The 22,147-nt window shown below is 42.2% G+C and overlaps 1 protein-coding gene across 2 annotated transcripts in view; it reads left to right on the plus strand.

The window, feature by feature from the left end:
* The window catches only part of CAPN3 (calpain 3), a 60,192-nt gene that overhangs the window by 10,505 nt on the left and 27,540 nt on the right, over positions 1 to 22,147 (plus strand). For both annotated transcript variants that reach the window (XM_065403985.1, XM_065403984.1), the window contains exons 2-12: positions 1,552 to 1,621; positions 5,307 to 5,425; positions 6,655 to 6,788; positions 7,238 to 7,406; positions 9,510 to 9,650; positions 13,585 to 13,668; positions 14,105 to 14,190; positions 15,527 to 15,604; positions 19,198 to 19,358; positions 20,817 to 20,986; positions 22,074 to 22,085. In XM_065403985.1, the coding sequence (XP_065260057.1) occupies positions 1,552 to 1,621; positions 5,307 to 5,425; positions 6,655 to 6,788; positions 7,238 to 7,406; positions 9,510 to 9,650; positions 13,585 to 13,668; positions 14,105 to 14,190; positions 15,527 to 15,604; positions 19,198 to 19,358; positions 20,817 to 20,986; positions 22,074 to 22,085 (1,224 nt within the window). The remainder of the gene's footprint in view (positions 1 to 1,551; positions 1,622 to 5,306; positions 5,426 to 6,654; positions 6,789 to 7,237; positions 7,407 to 9,509; positions 9,651 to 13,584; positions 13,669 to 14,104; positions 14,191 to 15,526; positions 15,605 to 19,197; positions 19,359 to 20,816; positions 20,987 to 22,073; positions 22,086 to 22,147) is intronic.

A 22,147-nucleotide genomic window follows, 5' to 3' on the forward strand; every position in this document is an offset into this window, starting at 1 on the left:
AATGTAGATGCAAGCTGCTTTTCAATCAACCGAAAAGGCACCAATTGGTTTAGCTTCTCTAATGTAGACAAGCCATTAGTAATTTACCCCTGTGCAGAGTTCTGATCTGGGAGCCCTTTACACCCACTTTGCACAGGTGTAAATGACTATGCTAGGGGCAGGCCAGAGGAGAATCATGCCCTGAAGGGGCAGATTGTAGCAGCATTACCCTGGCAGTTCATCTTCACCTAGTTGTCTCAAGTTGGGCACCTACAAACTGAAGCACTCAAAACCTGTGGCCACTTTTGAAAATGTGAGCCTTATCCCCCACAAGTGATCTGCCCCGGTGACGTTTCCAGTTTTCTGGGAGAATGCATCTCCGCCTTTGTCAGTGAGAGTCCTAGGGTCTGTAGACCTAAATTTTACTGAACTGCAGTGGATTCCCAGCCCTGGCTTGCCATCCTGCCTTTCCTCATCCCACCCCAATTTTAACTCCCCCACACACACTTTGAACAAAATTCTTCTATCTGATCCCCTCAAAGTGTTAATGTATTTGCAACTATGCCCTGTGCAGCTGGCCCAAAAGAGGTCTCTCCAATTCCAGATACCAAACCTTCTGGATGGAGGCTATACTTTAGCTTAAGTTCTGCACATCTGACCTCACAGGGCCCCAGAAAGCACTTCTGAAAGGAAACTGCAATCAAACCCCTGCAGCAGATGGTTTTTCTGTAGGTTCTGTGGCCATCACATTGACATAACTCCCATTTCATTTCTATAGCAAATAGATGCAGTGACCCAGGCTTCAGATAGGCTATGCCTCCTGTGAGGCTTGGAAGAGGCAAACCGGTACAATGGAGCTAATCTTCCATTTTAAACTTTATAAAGGAAAACCCAGAAATTTGGGAAGAACATAAAGAACATGAAGTAACATCAAATACGCGCTTCAGAAAATGATTACATGTAAATTGCCGTCACTGTAAAATTAATTTGTCAGCAACATGCTCTGTCATCCCAAGACGGAATCCTGCTTTCCCTGGCTGAAGTCGAGCTTCACCCCTGCTGTCCCACCTATGCCTCTCTCCAGCTTGTGATGCTCCTTTGATTGACTGCTGCAATGATTGCCCCTCTTTCCAACAGGTTTGCCCAGGAATGACAGCTCCTCACCTGGAGAGCCACACCCATTGCCCACACACCCAAACTGCATTCCCTGTCAGTGTCCCAATGGTCAACCTCACCAGTCACACGCTCTGTACCCTCGCAGCTGGGCTCCTTGCACACTGCCCTTCAAGATCCAGCTTCCTCTGGCAAATCCCCTTTTACCTCAGTGCCGCCTCTTTTCACCTCCTTCTTCTCTAACTACTTTCCAGCTGCCCCCTCCCCAGCTGGAGCTGCCCTCTCATGGGCTGTCTCTCACCACAGGACAGCATTCTATGGTGACGCATCACAGTTGCAGGCCCTGACATAACCCTTCTTAGTCGAAACTACAGCAGGTGCTAGTGCAGGGGCCAGGCTTACTATACAGAGAGCACAAAGCACATTTTTCCTGCTCATATGTTTGTTTGTATCTTACAGGAAATCTGTGAGAATCCACGCTTTATAATTGGTGGAGCCAACCGAACTGATATTTGTCAAGGAGAATTAGGTATGACATTTTGTCTCCTGTACTGTGTTTTGGATTTCTTATATAGTCCCAGATAATTGCATCACAGTTTATCTTTAGCTTTTACTTGCTCGATAGGAGTTTAAAACATCTGTGTTTCCGTGCCATAGTTCTTCTCAACCAAGCCACCCTGTCCTGCAGGGTTGTAGATGAGGAGTGTGAGAGAGAAGCTGCTCAGTGTGCATGGACTTTGCTATTCATATTGTGAAGTTTATTGCAGGGCAGCATTTTGCAAGGCCTCTTTTCTCCCAGGCTTTCAAGAACAGAGTGACTTAAGGAGACAGAGTCTAAGTGAGCTAAAGAGGAGGCAATTGTTTCTAGTGAGAGGCTGAATGGATGAGGAAGAGTCTAATCTAAAATCAGTTTATTCTGTCAGATTTTTAATTGATTTTATTATTTACATTATAATGGCTCCTAGACACCTCAAGCATGTCACACAGCTCCACTGAGCTAAATACTGTGCAGATGTACACTAAAGGACAGTCTCTGCTCCAAAGAACTTATAGTCTGAAAGGCAAGAGGTAGCACAAGTGGATTAAAAGGAAAAAGCAGGGATGGGGGAAGGGAGGATAAGGCAACAGCAACAGGAAATTTTAACATAGACTAGCTGTGTGCATGGATCATAATCAATCAGAGGCAGTAATCGTATACCTTGAGCAAAGGATAGGTGCATTTTGAAAGCAAGAAAGCTAGTTATGCCCGTTATACTAGATACACAGAAAGCCTACAGCAGGAGTATACAGAAACAATGAAAATGGCAACTGTGCACATTTACATGCTCAGGACTGCACATAAGCTATTCTGATCTGATGATACCCTGTCCCTCTGGTGCACTCACTTTTCCCATTAGTGGTCAATTCATTTTGGACTAGATGTTTGTGTCTGTTACTAAGCACATTTCTTGGCACTATACAAAAGCCTGTATTTGCAAATACCAAAAATAACCAGAGCACTCAGAGTTAGCGCTTTATCTCTGCACCGCTTTTAACCATTTTATAAGACAGTAAAGCTCATCTACATTGAGTTTTCAAACCATGTATGTTAACTCTTCAAATGTAAACAAGTGAGCTAACTACAGTGACTTTAACTGGATCAGAGCAACAATAATAAATCAAGTTAGCACAATGATTGGGTCCTTATTTACAAGATATATGCAGCTCCACTTCATTCTGGGGATCCAGCTTTAGCTGCAACTGCTGCCAGCTCAGCTGTGATCTCTGCCAGACCACGCAACCTTAAAGGTGCAGTGACCACACACAGTCTCCACGGTGCTTAAAACTCCAAACACTGCAGTATAAGCAACATTTGTTAAAACTGAAAATGAAAACAAACTATTTAAACTTTTTCTATAAAGGTGCTACTATGGCTTTAAATCCTACTTTAGATGGGCCATGGCTCTGAGTTGGCTGTACTTCAAACCACAGGGCTTGCCCAGAGGTCTGTGTGCAACTACCACAGAATGGCACAAACAGACAAGCATCAACCTGTGAAAGTAATTTTTAGTGGCTTTTAAATTCAAACCTACTTCCACACTACAGGCAGGTCTACACTTAAAACACTGCAGCGGCACAATTGTGCTGCCTCAGTGAAGATGCTACTTCGCTGATGGGAGAGCTTCTCCCATCGTCTCCGTGAGAGGCAGTAGGTATGGCAATGGGAGAAGCACTCCCGTCAACATAGCACTATCTACACTGGGGTTAGGTCAGTATAACTGCATCACCCAGGGGTGTGGATTTTTCACTCCCCGGAGTAATGCAGCTATACTGTTGTAAGTTTATGGTGTAGATCTGGCCCAACACAATTCAATACAGAATAGCCATCAACTCTCTTTCCCTTTCAGTTGATGAGGAGGCAGGGGGTCCTCAAATACCCACACCCACACTGCAAATCACCATTCGGGTGAAAGAGGAAGTGTAAGAACTAGGACGGTTCAGGCAGCATTTCTCTTTGAAATGCTTCAGTTTCTGCCTCACCCCTTCATCACTTCACACGACACAGACAAAGGTTAGGCCAAATGATCCTACCTCTACCCTCCCCATGGCTCCCAACAGGCATTGTTCCAAAGGCGCCATGTTTTCCTTTCACAAGCTCACAGATTCAATTCAGCAAAATCAGAAGCCAATGCTCTGAGAGTTTTCCACAGCCCTGACAACATCAGCTGTGACTCCACAGTTTTGATAAATTTGTAAGATCAACATTGTTTGCTTGTTTTAAATTGTTGGTGATGTAATAACCCACCAGCCCATTATATTAAATAATCCCCTACTATTCTGCAGGACTTCAGGGACAATTGCTCCAGAGAGGATAAAATGAACCTAATGCGTATTTTATTCCTATGTTTTCTACAATAACAGACAGCTGTTTGTTATTTTTACATGCTGATAGTATGCTCAGTCCTGAAGAGGACCAGTTTTAAAAAACATCAAGTCCCTGTCCCCAAGGCCTTACAATTTACACAGACAACACAATATGTATAGAGGTTACAGGATGGTTCTAGCTGTGTGTGTGTATTTTCTTTAATGTAATGGTCTGATGGGTTAGAGTTTTGGGGATTGATGGAAGAGTAAGTTTTGAGGAGGAAAAAGAAGGAAGTGAGAGCCTGGTGCCCTGGGACAGAGAGTTTGTTAAAGGAGTACGGGCAGCATGAAAGAATTGAAGATATTTTGTGTGTGTGTGCGCGTGTGTGTGTGTGTGTGTGTGTGCGCAAATTTACCTGGCATTGCAGTTTATATTACAGTAATGCCTAAGGATTTTAATTAAAGATTAGGGTCCACTGTGCTAGGTGCTGTACACACAAGTAGTTTGAAAATAGTTGCTGCCCCATGGAGCTCACCATTGAGGTAGTAAACCTGGGCATAAAGTTTATTATTTTAAAATGTAACTTTCAAAAACCATAAGAATAGAATTGTGCAAACATGGACACAGGTTTGAAATGAGAAGAGTTTTTTCAGTATGATAAAGCAGCAAATAAACCCCACAATAATAGGATAAGCAGAACTGGAATGTTGCCCTGAGAATGGAAAATCAAAACGTAAAACATAGCCAGAAATGCACCAATGTCAGATTGAGGGACAGATCCTCCGCCCTGCTCTGTCTTAGCACAGAAGGCTGTCTTTAACAGTCAGCTGGGAATTCAATTTGGATTGGTGACTTCCCAGTTGTTGTAAAGCTAACATAGTCAGCTGTATTTCACCTACTCCTGCCCCCCAGCGTGGCCCAGCAGGCATTCTAGTGCAATAGGGTATGGCTGGAGCACTTTGTGGTCGGGCAGTTCTGAGTTCGGACATTGCAGCCAGGGTAGGCTAGAACAACCTCACAGAATAAAGGAGTACTAGACGCTAAGGATTTATGCATTTGTGTAACAAATTCTGAGCAAGCCAGAGGAAAGTGTAAATTATACCAACTCAGACTCCTCTCAGTCCTTTGGGGCAGGGATCATACCCCTTCTATGTTTGTAGAGTGTTTAGCAAGTGGAGCTCCAATCCTGATTCATGCTAATGGGCACTTCCCTAATACAATAATATTAATGTGCTATACATGTACTAAAATACATCACAATACACACAAAACACTCTAGTGGCTGGAGGAGATGGACCACTGGTCTCATAGGATTTTGCCCTAATGCTTTTGACCCTTCATTTTGTCTGCTGCTTCTGCTTGTTTACAGGTGACTGCTGGTTCCTAGCTGCCATTGCTTGCCTGACGCTGAATGAAAAGCTACTCTGCCGCGTCATACCTCACGATCAGACCTTCATAAAAAACTATGCTGGGATCTTTCACTTCCAGGTGAGTCCTTTCCAAGAGCAGCATGTAAAGTGGTGGTGTCATTAGCCAGGGAGGTAGATGGAGCACTTGTTGCTCTGGCAGTCCAGGAAGAAAGTGTTCCCTTTGTCTCATCTATCCGATGACAGTGCAAGTGACAATGGGGGGGGGAGATGTAGGAAATAAATTCCGCCATGCCAGATTATTCTAAGAGAATCGCAGAACAAGCAACCTGCCACAGTAATTGAGGAGCATTAAATCACCATTGAAACATTTGCAAATTAATATGCCCCATCAGTAAGAGAGAGCAACAGGTGTTCCCTCTCATTGCTCAGCTGTCCCCTGCTGCCCACTACATGGACTATAGATAAACTGTTAGCTGGAAAGGGGACCTATTTTTAGTCCCTCAAATAGCTGGTCTCTGTTGGAGACATATTGTAAAAGAATTGATTATTCACTGATTGATTTATTGTTTTCTACATTACCTGTAATCCTACCTCTGAAAAGACTCTATGCAGGGCTGTGTATGTTGCATGAGTGAACTCAGTCCAGCTACCCCACTTGCAGCTGTCATTGCAGTTTTACAATGTCTTTTCTCAACCTCTCCCCCCACCTTCCTGTTTGCAGTCTGGATGGATATGGGTGATTACTGTGAAAGTGTGAGGGACTACAGGAAACTGAAGTTCTTTATTCTATCACAACACAAGGCCAGTGCAGCACAAGGTCCTCTGTGCTGCTCCACATGGCCGAAAATCCAACCCAGCAATCCTGGCAGCGTTTGGGGGTCTGCAAGTTACAGGGCCACACAGAAGCCATTGCTGCTACTCAGGGAAGACTCAGACTCCCAGGAGAAGAGGAGGTAGACACTTCAGAAATTAGGGTAGGAAGGGTAAAGAGAGGATGATGTGGATTAAGATGGACATTTTGGGTGCGTGGCCAAAGGGGCATGGTGCAGGAAGGAGAGCCTCACTTTGAATTTGCGCTTGGTGACCATCTAAATATTATGTCCCTTAGTCTTCTAACACCAAGGTTGAGCTCCCACTGACATAAATTAGGGTTGTAGGTACTCAGCACTTCTGGAAATCAGGCCTCAAATGCGTAGCAGAGATCTCCAAAAATGTTTAGGAAATGGACCAAATTCATAACAGTACTTAGCTACTGGACTTCCCTTGCCTCATGGCTTTTCTAACCCTTAAGCCAGATTTCCCTCCCACCATACTCACTAATACATTTTTCTGTCTGCTTTTATTTAGTTCTGGCGCTATGGAAACTGGGTGGAGGTTGTCATTGATGACTGTTTACCAACATATAACAACCAGCTGGTCTTCACCAAATCCTCCCAGCGCAATGAATTCTGGAGTGCTCTGCTGGAAAAGGCCTATGCAAAGTAAAGGAATGCTTTAGAATTGCAATGCACCTTCACTAGCCTTACGTTATATGCTGTGTGTGGGGAGGTGATGATCTGTCTATATACCAGAGTTAACATAATTCTCTTCCAAGTAGACATGGAGACAAGCCATAACGAAGAAATTTTGTTGGATTTTTCTTGAAGAAGCCCCTCTTTGAAAATCTATACATGTAAACAATGTTTTCCCGTGGTTTTAATGTAGTTAACTCTAGTGGGTTAGACTTGGGGCAGGATGTAATAAGCTGTAGAGTAGTTTCCAAAGTTTGGCCTACCACTTAACCAGATGTCAGCAATTAGTTCTAAAAAACCAAACAACTTACTTTTGTAGGTATGTGTGGATTATTAAAAATTTTCAACATGACTTTTACCAAACTGATGAAGTAGAACCAGGATTGTTTATAGCATAACTTTTTTTTCTCCTTTCCAAGACTCCACGGGTCCTATGAGGCTTTGAAAGGAGGCAATACCACAGAGGCCATGGAGGATTTCACAGGAGGAGTGACAGAGTTCTATGAGATAAAAGATGCACCCAAAGATATATACAAGATCATGAAACATGCCAAGGACAGAGGATCACTCATGGCCAGCTCCATTGATGTAAGTCCATGTGAACATTGCGGATAAGGCATACTAGATTGCAAAGGAGTGGGGTTTCTAAATCAGGGGACAATCACAGATGTCTTTGTAAGTGCTTTGCTAAACTGACATAGCGCAAGTCTATTTCTAGGACCAGAGGATCTCTGTTAGGTCTGACTTAGAAACTCCACCAGGAAGGGTGGGAACTTCCTGTATTTTATTGATGACTGGCTCTTGGAAAAGTTGACAAAAGGTGTCCATACCCAAAGAAGAACATGGGATGTTCAAAAGATGTCCCCTTTGCCTCAGGGGTCACAAAAAAACCTAAAATGTTATATTGGAAATGTTTAGCTTTATTATAGCTTATAAACAATAGGGACCTAAATCCTGAGGTCTTTACTCAGTTTTCATTCAGTCCATATGCAGACCAACTCCCACTGTAGTCATTGGAAGTTGCCTTAAATATGGACTAAATTAAGGCCTCAAGATTTGTCCCATGAGGAGTAAGGAAAGAAGCCCAGTTTTGTGGTCCGAGCAAGGGACTGTGAGCTAGGAGACATCGACTCTGTTCCCAACTCTGTGACTTCAGGCCCTGATCCTGCGAGTTGCTCTGCACCAGTGGATTCCTACACCCACACGGAACCCCACTGACTTCAGTGGGTTCCACAGGGGCAGAAGAGTCTGCTGTGCACAACGGCTTGCAGGAGAGGCGCCAGCTGGGTGACTTGGGGCAAGTCACTTAATCCCTTGTGCCTCCGTTTGCCCATCTGTAAAACAGATGTAAGACTATCTATGTGGTGGGGGTGTTGTGGGGATAAATGTATTAATGTTAGTAATACTAACACCTAGCTCTTATATAGCACATTGCATCCCTAGATCTCAAAGTGCTTTACAAAAGATGTCAGTATCATCATACCCATTTTACAGATGGGAAACTGAGGCACAGAGAGGGGGGGAGTGATTTGCCCAGGGTCACCCAGCAGGCCAGTGGCATAGTTGGAAATAGAATCTGAGACTCCTGAGTCATGTCTATCCTTTAGAATACACTGCCTTCGTACACTGCTTGAGAGAGAGAGAGAGAGAGAGAGAGAGAGAGAGAGAGAGCGCTAGCTAGCTATAGAAGTTTAAAGCAATATTAATCAGCACAGTATTTATTAGGCATTAATTTTCTTAAAGCCTAAAAAGATCAAATCCATATTCTGGCCCTGATGCCAGAGGAAATAGATCCAATGGGGAAGGGGGCATATTAATGCACTGCCACTGGTATTGATTCATCTTCCAGAAAAGTGATGCTGAAACAAGAACAAAAATAAACAAAACATATAAGTGAAAGAATTACAATTGCAAGCTAAGTACATACAAATGGAGGGGGCGGAGAAAGAAAGAAAGAGGAGTCAAATTAATTACTTTATAAAGTCCACTTGACTTTTTCTGCAAGGTTCCCGACTATCTCATGAAGTTCTGATTTTCCAGAACCATTAGTTGCAGAGGTTAAAACAGAAAAAAAAGAGGGAAAAGTACACATTTCTGTGGGCTTGGGTTCTGAAGCATCTTCTGGAGCAGATTCTCAGGACTTTAACCTTTTGTTGCACCACACTGCCATATTGCCTCATGTAGTCATTTGTGGCCATGACTTTATTGCCTAATGTGACATAATTGCATGGTGACATAGTATCTCCCACACAAACGAAGGTAAGCAGATGGGGCGCTGCCATGTCTTTTTGGAAGGAGGTGCTCTCACTGAGGTGGAACAGAAGGGGGGGGGCAACGTATGGCTTTTGTGAAGTAAGTAGAGCGATGTGCCCTCTAATTACAAGTCTCCCATTTCTCTTTGACCTTTGTGCGGAACTGAGGCTATCACAGTAGTTAGAGGCACAGCTCATTTCAATACTAGTTTAGGACTATGGAGCTACCGTAGTAGCACGAGAGCTCTAGTGTCATTGAGCCCTACAGATAAAAGAGCAGAACCTCTGGTATGTAATGAAGGAGAATGGAAGTTCTCTAATTAAGCTTCTCTTCTTCCATTTCTTTCTCGTTTTTCTTTCATTTTCCCTTTTCTCCTACTCTCTTTCTTCACTGATTCACTTCCCATGTACCACTTCTTTCTCCCATTTTCTGTACCAGGACAATATGGGCTTCTCGTACGGGACTGCTCCTCAAAGTGATCTTGGGGAATTAATTGCCCGAATGGTGAAGAATGTGAATAGCATGCCGAGGACTGACTCAACTCTAGATTTCCAAGGCTCAGAGGAAAGGCCAGCCTGGGTTTGTATGCCTCAAGCAATGACTGTCCCCTGCCTCATAACTCTTCTCCCTGTAACCATACCAGTTAGAAAAGCACAGCAACTGTGTTTTGAAATCCCTTACACATTGCATTGAGTTATACCATATCAGCTGAAGAGAACTAAAAAATTGTTCTAAAAAGCGTTGGGCATCTGTGTGTTCTTAGGAACTAAATGATTTCAATCCTCTCAAGATGCAGCAACAGGTATAATTCTCCCAAAAGACTATGTTAGCATCCAGAAAGGCAGCTGTCAGTTAAGATCACAGCTTAGAACTTGTGTGAACAACTTGCTCCTAGTAGAGAAGCAGCAACAAAAAGTGTCAGGAAGTGTGCACTCAACTTCTCCCTCCTAATAACAGTACTATGTCACTGTTTAACCCTTTGTTAACTACACAACACTTAGGCACAAATTTTCAGCAGGCTTCCATTAATGCACCCACAAAATGTGCAGATGCATTAATTTGCTTGTGCAAAAATCCACATTTTTGCATGAAAAATAGGTAATAATTCAGTTAATGAAATGTTTTACTTATGGAATTGGATGGCTTATGCCTACAAAATGATAAGTGCACAACATCTGCAGATTCATTAATGAAGTCCTTTGCTTGGGAGGGATGGTGGAATGGAAAATGTAAAGAAAGAAAGATTCGAGGGACACAAGATCTCCACCTTTACCAAAGTAAAGGCTCTAGAGGGCCCTCAATCATAAGTAAGAGCTCCTGTATACCTCATTTTAATATGTGGAGTATTAAGGGAGTTCTGTGAACAGATGTGTAAGGTCCTCAGAAACAGCTGGAGTAAGGAAATACCACAGAGACAGACAGAGGGCTGCTTGGAACAATTCAGCCTTATAAAAACCACTGGAGGGCAAGGGAGAAACACATCAAAGACTACATGAGTGATGAAAAAATTCAGAACACGGAAATCCATTTGGGTGATAAAAGGTTGGGGGATTTCAAGAAAAATAGAGTGAGGAATGCTAGAAAGGTTTAAGATAGAATCATCCAACTACTGGGTAAAAGAGAGACTTGCTGTCCTTCCCCATTTCGCTGTTAAATAGTGCCAATACTCACTCCTCAGACCTACAGATAAAAGAGCAGAACCTCTGATATGTAATGAAGGAGAATGGAAGTTCCCTAATTAAGCTTCTCTTCTTCCATCTCTTTCTCATTTTTCTTTCATTTTCTGCTGCCTTTCAGTGATAAAGTAAATGATGCTTGTCCATTTATATAATATTATAGAGCCTAAAACTTTTGTTTGTAATACTTCTGTTTTGACTGTAAAAGAGACAGATTAATTTAGAAGTTAATAGAAGGAGGACAGAAGGAGAAATAAAACTTTTCCTGTTTGACATCAGTTTTTAGTCTTGCAAAATGATATAATTCCTTGGGGAAGTACACAAATGTATACAAATTATGCAATTCCTTGCAAGTATTCTTGGCTCCTGTACAAATGACCCTCCTAGTTTCCAAGCACAGGCTGTCGAAACTGCGCCTATTCATCTGGGCACAGTACCAGAGTTCCTCCTCTGGTACCACACACTAGTAGAAGTTCACAAAATTATTCCGGAAGTTGCCATTCCTGTTGCTATATTGTTTGGCTGGGTGCTACACTGCTGAGCCACCACCATCCAAAGCCGTGATACTGGGAAGTCACTGGCTGAAAGCGCTGTCTCCTAAAGAGTCAATTTAGCAGAGATGGGAACCAGTGGACTAGTGACAGGAGCAACATGAGAATTTAAAAATTGTAAAAGGTGGGGATTGCCAAGGGGAGGAAAACAAAAAAAATTAAGGGGATAGAGAAATGAAAAGAGGAGAGCTGGAGAGGAAGTTAGATGGGAATAATATTAAAGTTTAAAAAAGGGAAGCGGGAAAGAGGAAATGGACACAGAAGGGAAATAATGGAAAATAATTTTGACAGCCAGGTTCGTTCTATTCTATCTTGTTATTTGTATCAGACACATTATCGTAATACCTGACTCAACGAATTCTCCATTTCTACCTCTCCTTGTCTTATCTATCATCGGAAATGCATGAATGGCTTTTGGCATGTGCATGCAATCCTTATGCATCATATATTGTTATACTACTGTGATTTCAGGTTCCTTTCCAGTGACAAAAATAGTGGAGGAGGAGGGGAAAGTTTCATATTTCATTTCATACATATGAATTTGATCACCTGGCCTTTCTTTTTGTTGCTTATATCCACTATAACCCTCTCTTCAATTCTCTCTCTTTCCAATACATGGATATCCTCAGCTTTAGAAATAAAAACATGTCAGGTACCTGTATTGCTGGTTAATGCCTCAAAGTATCTCTCAGGAGACCTAAGCATCTGTAGGTTGAGACTCTACCCCTGAGCACATCACTCTTGAAACTCAATTGGTCTGACTTTTTTTAAAGCATGGCTGTTATAAATCATTTTGAAATATAATGTGTATCTACAAAGAAAATGAGAATACATGTTAATGTACGTAAGTGGGAACAGAATATAACATAAGACATTTTAATACTGTCAGTATAAGAGCACAGGACGGTATAAAGTTAAGAGAATTCTAATATGTAGAGTATTGACTCTGATGTTTCTAATGGTTCTGATGTTACTAATGGATATGCAGTAGAAACCTGCTAATCCAATAAAAAAATTGCCACTTTGTCACCTCCCAGCAAAGACTGAATAACAGAAACTGTAGAGAAACTTCATATTGATTAGATTTAATTATTTTGAGTAAATATACTGTAGGAAAAATACTAGTGCATTATGAGTTGTTCCCATAAACCAGTAAACTAAACTAAAAATAAATGAGCAAAGTACATTTTGTGATTTAATTATTAATGGTCTCTATTGTTTTCATTCACTTATCTTACTAGATGGCAAAATTCACAGTGAGTCTTGCAGTTACCAATACAAATTAGTGAGGTAACTCTTTGGCCCAGGAGGTGGCTGAGCACAATCAGGTATTGCTTGGCAGGGGCATACCTGCTCAATCTCCAGATCCAGAGCGACAGTGCTACCTTTTGACACTACCAAATGTATATTCAGACTAGTGATGGCCCTGAGCCACAAAGTTCAGATCAGAATATGAGCTTTACCAAAATTTGTGATGTGGTTAGATCTGGGATTTTGGTTTAGATCCCTCATTAATTCATATATAGTGTTAATGAACAAGACTCCCTGCATGAATATGCATTAAAATGCATAGTCAGTCATCTTCAGAGATGGAGAGAAGAGCTTCCAGATGTGCACACTCTGCCCAATCACACACTGGACTGTGGGAATTATTAGTATACATTTATTAACCTTAATTTGGGAAGATTATATGTATTTTATGACTTTTAAAACCAAACTTTGTACTTTGGGATAATTTAAGCATTATACCCAGATATATAGAAACCCTTCACCTGTGTATTAGATCATTTTAACATTAGCATTGATAAAAAAAAAAATCAGTTTATTCTGTTTCATAAATTCATTGACTTTTGAGTGCAGAAGGGATCACTAGTCTGACCTCCTGTATGACACAGGTCAAAGAATTTTATCCAGTAATTCCTCCAAAAAGCTCATCTTTTATGATTGAGTTACAACATTATTTAAGAAAGACATCCATTCTTGATTTGAAGACTTCAAGTGAGGGATAATCCACCACGTCCTTTGGTACATTGGTCTGTATCTGATACAGCCTCTCTTAGGGATAGATTATAACCTAACCTTGCAGTTAGATGAACTCTATGATTTATGGGTCTCCTCCCACTCTCACATCTATTATCGTATGAAATAGAAGCAAATGGTCATTGTCCCAATTTCCAAGTGACATATTTGGTGACCTAGTGTGGTGCAGAGGGAGAACATGGCTGCCTTAAGTATAGGAATGGGTCTGTTATGTACTGCTTACTGTTTTTATTCCATATTTTACAGACTATAATCCCAATGCAGTTTGAGACACGCATGACTTGTGGGCTAGTCAAAGGACATGCCTATTCAGTTACTGCAGTGGAAGAGGTATGTATGGATTTAGTCTTTCCTACAGCTAGGAAGAAGCTGTTGTTTAGGTCAGCCAAGCAATATGTCAAAACAGGGAGAAAATAAAAGTTATGAGTTTTTGTAAACAAAATAAACATTAAAATTATACAAGTTTTCTTGAAAAGGAAGAGTTAGAAACCCATTGGGATCTTGGCTGGGAGGTGGGGGAAGGGAAGTGTAGATAATGCACAGCAAGTTTAAACCAAGGGATATTGGCGCAAAGAGAACTCCAGTGTGCCCGCAGCCATGCTGCCTGTGCTGGGAGAGCGTCAGATCACTGGAGGGGTAGGAGACCTCTAAGGAATACATAAGTGCTGCAGGAAGTGAGCATGAGTGATTCAACAGGGAGTACATTTCCCTCTGAGCCCATACGAGACTAATTAATTTATTCAATCGTGTTTTCTTTTTCAACAAGACATCATTTAAAGCGGGAAAAATAAAGCTAGTGCGGCTAAGGAACCCCTGGGGACAGGTGGAATGGAAAGGAGCCTGGAGTGACAAGTAGGTGAAAAGCAAACCTAGGAGTCTATAGGGTGGGGTTAAAAAAGTCATTCCACTTTAAACGCATTGTGCTTGTTCTGTGATTGCATCCTAAGACTAAAATGAGGTATATGCAGTGTCTGTGCTCTAGTACTGACACCTGTACTTGGAATATGAACACATCTATTTTTCTGGAGGCTGCACTGAGTGCTTAGCTGGGGGATTACTTTAGGTAAGACAGGATTTTAAGAAAATACAAAATCTACTAGGGAAGTGGAATCGTGATGACAGGGAGAGAGGAAAGAGCATGGCTTAATAGTTCAGCCAAGAGCTTCTCCTGTTGCAGACATAGACAAGACTGTGACCTGGAATGGGAGGTAATCTTCTAATGCACTCATGGGCAACGGGCATCCCAGGTGAGGAGAGGCTAAGCCTCCCCAAACAGCCAGGCATGGCCCTGCCCACACTCAGCCCCGAGGCCGCCTTCTGCTTCCCGCTCTTCCCCCATGGCCCCAGCCCAGGCTGCTCCTCTTCCCCGAAGTGGGCTGTGGCCAGGGCTAGGGTGAGCCGGCCAGCGGCCTGGGACTTGGGGCGGCTGGGGCCGGTGCTTGGGCTGCCCAGTGCTGGGGCCACCCACCCAGTGCTCTTGAGCTGGGGGCGCTGGGGAGGGCAGGTTGGGGCGGCCCGGGGCTGGGGCAGGGGGGCCAGCAGTCGCAGAGGGGGGCTTGGGGTTCTGGCAGGGGAAGGGGGATGGGAGGGCCCTCAGGCAGAAGGGGCACGGGTGGGGGCTAGCCTCCCCAAATGGGAGGTTCATGTGCTGCCCATGAATGCACTGAATAGCAGGAGGAAAGGGGATCAGAGAGAGTGTGTGAAAGAAGGAATGAGATTTCTCACTGAGTTTTGCAAATAGGAGCCTCTATAGCTCTTAAAATAGGACTGGAGTTTGCAACACTTTCCATCTCTGACCCAAACAGAATAACGACAGTACAGCAGATTGCTGAGCGCTATACACATGAAATGGAAACTAAAACCTGAAGTGTGTGCGCACTTGCCTATCTGTGGGGGAGTGGTAAGGTGGTGTTTGTGGTAAAGTCAATAGCACAAAATAAGAAAAGTGAATCAAATTTGTCTGTGGTATCAGCATTAATGGGAGCAGGAAGAGGGAAACTGACTAGGATGGTTGCAGATATAGTAACAAAAAAACCTGCCATTCATGGCTGTAACATGATTAAGAATTAGGAAATTTTTGTGCCAGCTGTTGGCTTTGTACACCGTAGGGCTTACAATAAAATATTAACAATTTCTTAAATAACTGTGTATTGCAAAGTGCAAGAGATTCCTGTTTGTTCTTTTGCAGTTCAGATGAATGGAACTTAATTGACAAAGCAGAGAAAATCCGACTACAGTACAGAATTGCAGAGGATGGGGAGTTCTGGTGAGGATACACCTTCTTCCATCTCAGAAGTTGTGTTTTCCCTGAAGTTCTTCCGTGTCTGTGCTTGACTGACTGGGTACACATGAGAGTTCCTAGAGATGCTAAAAAGAACCGTAGCTCCATGAGTTAAGGTTGCACAGACATTCTTGCTACCAGTGCTCTGATGAGCATGTGCAAACTGAGATTTTTCAAAGACTTACAATTTGGCCAAATGTGGGTGTTTTTTCCAAGGCACACCACTGACCCCAGCGTGACAAGCCTTTTCCCCTGCTGCCAAATTTCAAGTTCCAAAATAAAGAGGTGCTAGAGTTTCTAACTAAAAGGATGTCAGATTGTTGTTGTTTTTTTAAACATAGGCAAAAAAACTTTTTTCCATAATCTCATTCTTGGAAACAGCTGAACCATTTTTGCCAAAATTTTCCAACTAAATTCAGCCTGAGGCATGGAAAACTTCAGCTTGAATGAATATAGTTTGGCAAAGTTATAAGCAACTGAAAACGGTCTTATAAATGGGAAGTGACAGGCAACCTTAACAATAGGTGATGCTACCAACTCTGCCCATAATTCAGAGACCACCAAAAAGAGTAAGGTCTGCTTTTTATGACTTGTTTTTTCAAAATAGCTGAGCACCCACAAATCCTACTGAAGTCAATGCAGGCACTGAGCATTTTTGAAAATCAGGACCTTAGGATATGTCTGTGCTTCAGCTGGAAGGTGTGATGCAGTGTGGGGTGGGTTTGGGAGATATGTCTACACTGTGGATAGGTGTGATTCCCAGCACGGGTAGCCAGACTCACGCCAGCTCAGCTCGAGCTAGTGCACTAAAAATAGCCGTGTGGACATTGCAGCCCCTGAGGGCAAGCCTGCCCAACCTCCTGTCTCTGAGCTCAGGCAACTAGTCTGAGCCACCGCCAGTGCCACAACATCCACACTGCTATTTGGAGCATGCTAGCTTGAGCTGACCTAGCACAAGCCTGGCTACACACACTGGGAATCACACACACACCCCCAGCTGATCTGTAGACAGAAACTAAGGAGCAAACCTTCAGCCTAGTACCTTACCCAGCATAGCTATTTGGACACAGGATGGATTTGTGGAGGGAATAAAAGGGAAGGAATCCTCCCTACCAGAACATTAATTGGCTACAGAATCATATCTGGCCACTACTGCTGACTTGATGCTGCAAGTGCCCCTGAATCATCTCCTTCATTGGGATGTCACGATGGGAAAATCTGAATGGCAAGAGATTCTCTGGCTTCACCACCACCTATACCCTGCATACGGACTGATAGGAAGCCATCTCCATTGCGCAATGGAACCATGTAGGTTCCACTGGCCATGAATAAAGGGGCAGGAATTGCCCCCACACTAAATTAGCCTAAATAGGGAGACAATATTTTAGCTGCTTTTCAGCTTTGTTTTTCTATCCAATAAGCACCACAAACCTTTGACAGCAAGCAACAATAAATGTTATTTGCAGTGTGTGAGCACAGATTGAGATACCATGTTGTGATATAGTTTGTGACAAAAGGACATTTGGGTCTTCATATTGTAACAGTGCAATATAATGATTCTCCATCTTCATGCTGTGACACATCATCATTATATATTTATGCACCGTCAGTTAGCCTCCAAATTTCATCTCCTTATGACTGCAGTGACTCAGGAAACAAAGTTCTGACTACAGAGAAATGTCAGAGCAGCAGTAAATATCAAACAATAAGATCACAGAATGTTTTAATGCTATTTTATAATTAAGATGAGATCAGTCATTTAAATCTGTTTCTGTAGATAAACAAATGATTACCAAGATTTATGTACTGAGCAATATTTCCCTATATGAACCTAGTATGTTCTGGCCCAGAAAACAGTATCTGCTGTCCCCTACAATAATAAACTTAATTTCAGAGGGATTATTCTCTGTACTTCAGGATTATTGGCAGATAAAAGATACTGAAATAATGAGTATAAAATCTCTAGGGCAACCAATATCTCTGTGTCTCCTGCACCTCCAGAAGGCATTCACTAGAAGGCTACATCTACACCTGGAGCAGGAGGTGTGATTCGCAGTTTGAGTAGACATATTTGCACGAGCTCTCATCAAGCCAGCATGCTAAAAATAGAAGTATAGCCACGGTAGCTCAGGCAGCGGCAAGCAGCAGCATGGGCAAGCTGCCTTGAGTACGAACCGATAAAGCCTGGAGGGGAGGGGACGTACTCAGGGCAGCTAGCCTGTGCCGCCAGTCAGTGCTGCCCATGCTACTGCAGCTACACTGCTGTTTTTAGAGCATTAGCTCAAAGAGAGAGAGCATGAGTATGCCTCCTCAAGCTGGGAATCGTACCCCCCAGTTCCAAGTGTAGATGGAGCCTGTAGGTGACACAGAGGAGGCATATTCAAAGAGAATATCATGTGAGGAAAAACTGGGTAGCACAAATCTATTGTATCTTTAGAAGAAAAAAAATAAGTGATTGAATTTGTGTAGGATTTTTTTTTTTTTTTAATAAATCCAAGTAAATAAATAAATAAATGGGAGGTGATGTCAAGCCACAAAATCCAGAAGCAGATCTGGATCTAGATTTCAAACATCCCAAAGTTGTGGGTGTCCTAATCCAGTTTTTGGCTTGACTCATTTGCAAAATTTAATCCAAGTTTAGATTTCAAATACCCCAACAAATGAGAATGAGTAGATAGAGACTTTTGATTCAGGCCCTTCTCTAATACAAAAGTAAAAGTGACATAATAGACAGACATCAGCATTAAGTTTCGCGAAGTACCACACAGTCAGAAACTCAAACTAGACAACTGTATTTAAAAACAAACTGAATATCAAAACATTGAAGCATCCCTTAAATTTCAGGCAGGCTACAGAAGCACAACATCGCAGAGTGAAATCAAACCACAGCATTGGTGCTTGTATCACTTCCATAGCAGCTTTGTCTAGGAAATAAAATAATGTTCTCAGACTGTACAGAGTGGCTTGTTAGCAACAGAAAAATTATGTTGTTAAAATTGTCTGACCAGTTCTACTGTACAGTAAATTCTTGGAGTCAGTGTTTTTCCACATCACTTGTGTTTATCAGTCTAGGTCACCCTTAGACCTATAATGCAATTGAGTTCTTGAACTCATGCTTTTGATTCCTACACAGTCATACTGTCAATGTCCAAGCCAACCTGGTCATGCCCTTCCAGTAGTGGGACAAGAGGGGAAGGAAATTCAGTTGGATTTTCCATACACACAGCATTTTAGGACACCATAAATCTAATTAGTCTGCCCTTGTCAAACAGTGATCAGGGTGGAACCAGGAAGAAAAAGGACCGCTGAGTTTCCATATTAATAGGAATGACAGAGTGTCTATTATATGGACAATTTCAAACTGGTGCACAAGGTGGGCACAGAAATTGACGTGCTCTTTAATCTTTGTTAACTTAATTCCCTACATGTGGTTTTGTATGATTGAGATTTTGGGGTGGGGAAATTGGTTTTATGGGATCCATTTTCAATATGAACCCAGAATCCAAGTTTTCTTATCTGTCCAGCCCTATTCTTTGGATACCCATTATTTTCTCCTTTCCCCCTCCCTGCTTCTCTAGGATGTCATTTGACGATTTCATGAGGTACTTCACAAAGCTGGAGATCTGTAACCTCACACCTGATACTCTGGAGGCTGATAAGCTCCAAACTTGGACTGTTTCAGTCAATGAAGGGCGTTGGGTGAGAGGCTGCTCCGGAGGAGGTTGTCGCAATTATCCAGGTGAATACAATCTCTTCTAGTAGAACCAAACTCCCTTGGCCTGTGATTGTGTCAGATTTCACAGGCTATGCAGAATCATGCAGCAGCCTAATCAGCACTTGATGTAGGGGAAAAAATCCAGATTCTGCAAAAATGGTGTTGATTTGGTAGTTGGCACATTCCTGAGTCTGTAGTGAGGTAACACCACAGTATGGTGTTAAGGAACACTGTACTCCAGGAAGTACCATTTTACCAAAAGAGATGTAAACCCAAAAGGCCCTAACTATTTTTTGTTGTTCAAATATTCCATAGCACCTGATGTGAGAGAACAGATGTTAACTTCTGTGTGCTTGCCTAATTTCATTGTAGATATTTACATTCTCCCAACTTCAGTTTCCTCAAGAGTTTCAGTGAGATATATATCCTTCTTCATTTTCTGTCCTCAGTTGTTGTACACATTTGCAATGTTGCTATAAAACAACTGCAGCATTTCACATAGGGGTAGCTGCATCTCAGTGTTGGCTGAAGTTATAGAGATATGGTAGGGTTTCTAAGTTAGTGGTGGTTTCAGTTTTACAATGTGAAGCTTGTAAATCAGCAAGGGCTTAAGGATGCAAAATTCTCTAAATACTATAAATGCAAGATAATCTGCAAGGCAAATAAGAGTGTTTGTTGGGAAGGAGTGGATGTTCTGGAATAGGGCAGTGCCAATCTGATAAAATCCTGTCTTCACTAGAATGTGAAATGAGCCATTAAATCAATTCTTTTCTGAGCCAGGAAAGGTAACAACAGGGAGTAGAATGGATACTTTGGCTTATCTGGCAGAAGTTCCTCTTTGCATGGAAATGGAGAAAAAACAGAAAAAGTACACCAGATTCTTCTTTTGTTAGCTCGTCCTACTGCAAGTCTAGGCTTCCCAACCACAAGTTAAGCAAGACACATATTGGAGAGGTGAGGAGTCTTAGCAATTAGGTTTTGGCATTCCAAAAAAAATTTCTAATGTAAAGCCATAATGTACTAAGATAAATAAGACTTGATGACTGGGGTGTCTGTAATACTTCTTACTGGAAACAGGGGTCTTCTTTCAAACAGGTTGGGAAGTCCTGCTGTATGGAATACAGTAGAATGGCTATTACACAAGGTGAATGAAACTGTGCACCATCAGTAACAGCACTAATATCAGTGACTATATAAAATATGAATATAGCCCCATAAAGGAGTCACATGGTGAAGAGTCACTTGTTGTTTAGGCCAGCTTCCATCCTTGGTTGCAGAAATCAACTTCTGCACACGGAATGTGTAAAAAAGGAGATTAACTCAGTTTTTGACCTGTCTACCAAGAACTGCAAACCAGGAGTGAATATAGGAGATAAATAGAAGATAAAACAGGTTCTTTAAGATGATACTCACTGGAGTATCATCTTAAAGGACTGAAGTTATATATTAATTTGTGGTGGGGCGGTGTCTGGGGTTTTGCAGATACATTTTGGACCAATCCTCAGTATCGCTTGGAGCTCCTGGAGGAGGACGATGATCCTGAAGATAATGAGGTTGTCTGCAGCTTCCTGGTTGCACTGATGCAGAAAAACAGGAGGAAAGAGCGCAAACTCGGAGCCAACCTCCTCACTATTGGCTTTGCCATTTATGAGGTACCATTACTACCCAGATGCTGTTCATTGCAGCAGTGCCACATAGTTCAGATGATCCCAAATTGCAGCCCAACAGTACAAATCCTCCATGGACAGTAGCTAATTTTATAATGTAGCCTAGTTGAATTGTAGATTTTTGCCTTTAAACACAAAGATTTTCAAGGGTTCCAGCAAGAAGTTGATTTGCACTACTTTAAAAAAATTATCCCTGTGGTAAGCATGCGTATCCTATCTTCAGCAGAGAAGATGCAAGAAAACAGGAATAAAGTATTATCTAATAGTTACTAGTAGGCCTGTTATGGCAGGCCTTTCATGGTAAAGATTGGTCTAAAACCAAACCAGAAATTGTATCAGTAATGCCTATCAGTAAATGGGACTAAGCTGTCTCATAACAGTACTGAAAGAATGAGGAGTGGCAGCTTTTACTATTCAGTGGCTGGAGAGAGAATGTGGTACCTGAAAGAAACTCTTCTAGAGTGGATGGAACTAAGAGAGTAGGGAAATTCAGGTCTCTGTATTCATTTAGTCCATATTAATTTACAGATAAGGATTTGCCCTGTGTCACGTTATCTAGAAAGATCCCTTTCCAATCCCTATTCCCGACTTCCCCACATTGCTCCTCAGTAGCATCCCAAACTTCTCTTTGGTCAGGGGATTTACGCCTATCAGAATCAAATACTGCATCGCCATTGGCAATACCCTGTAATGGTGATGAGAATCACTGAAAGGATGAGGTGAGATAGATAGAAGTACATGACCTGATTTTCAAAGGTATTGAGCAATTTCACTTCCTGTTGACTGTAATAGGAAATGGTGTTGTTCAGCACCTCCCAAAGCCATGTTTTAGTGTTAATCTTGATTTACTTTGCAGGGGACCCAAGAGGGTTTGAAGGGAGGTTGGGTTTTTTTTACGTAAAGGAGTGAGGTTGGTTAGAATGTTTATGTGATTTGAGGAACTTATAATTGATTGCAGCGTGCCTAGAAACTAGAACAAACACTTTTTATGTGTTCTTATAAAGCTAGATAAGATAAATAAGTGCACTCCCCCTGCATCCCTAACAGTTTCCCTGCTTTGTTTCTCTCTAAGGTGCCGAAAGAGGTATGAGCTGAATGGAAGAAGAATTGACATCTTGGTGTAAAGTTCTCAGATAACATAACTTT

Source organism: Emys orbicularis, chromosome 4, assembly GCF_028017835.1.
Source record: "Emys orbicularis isolate rEmyOrb1 chromosome 4, rEmyOrb1.hap1, whole genome shotgun sequence".
Classification (NCBI taxonomy): domain Eukaryota; kingdom Metazoa; phylum Chordata; order Testudines; family Emydidae; genus Emys; species Emys orbicularis.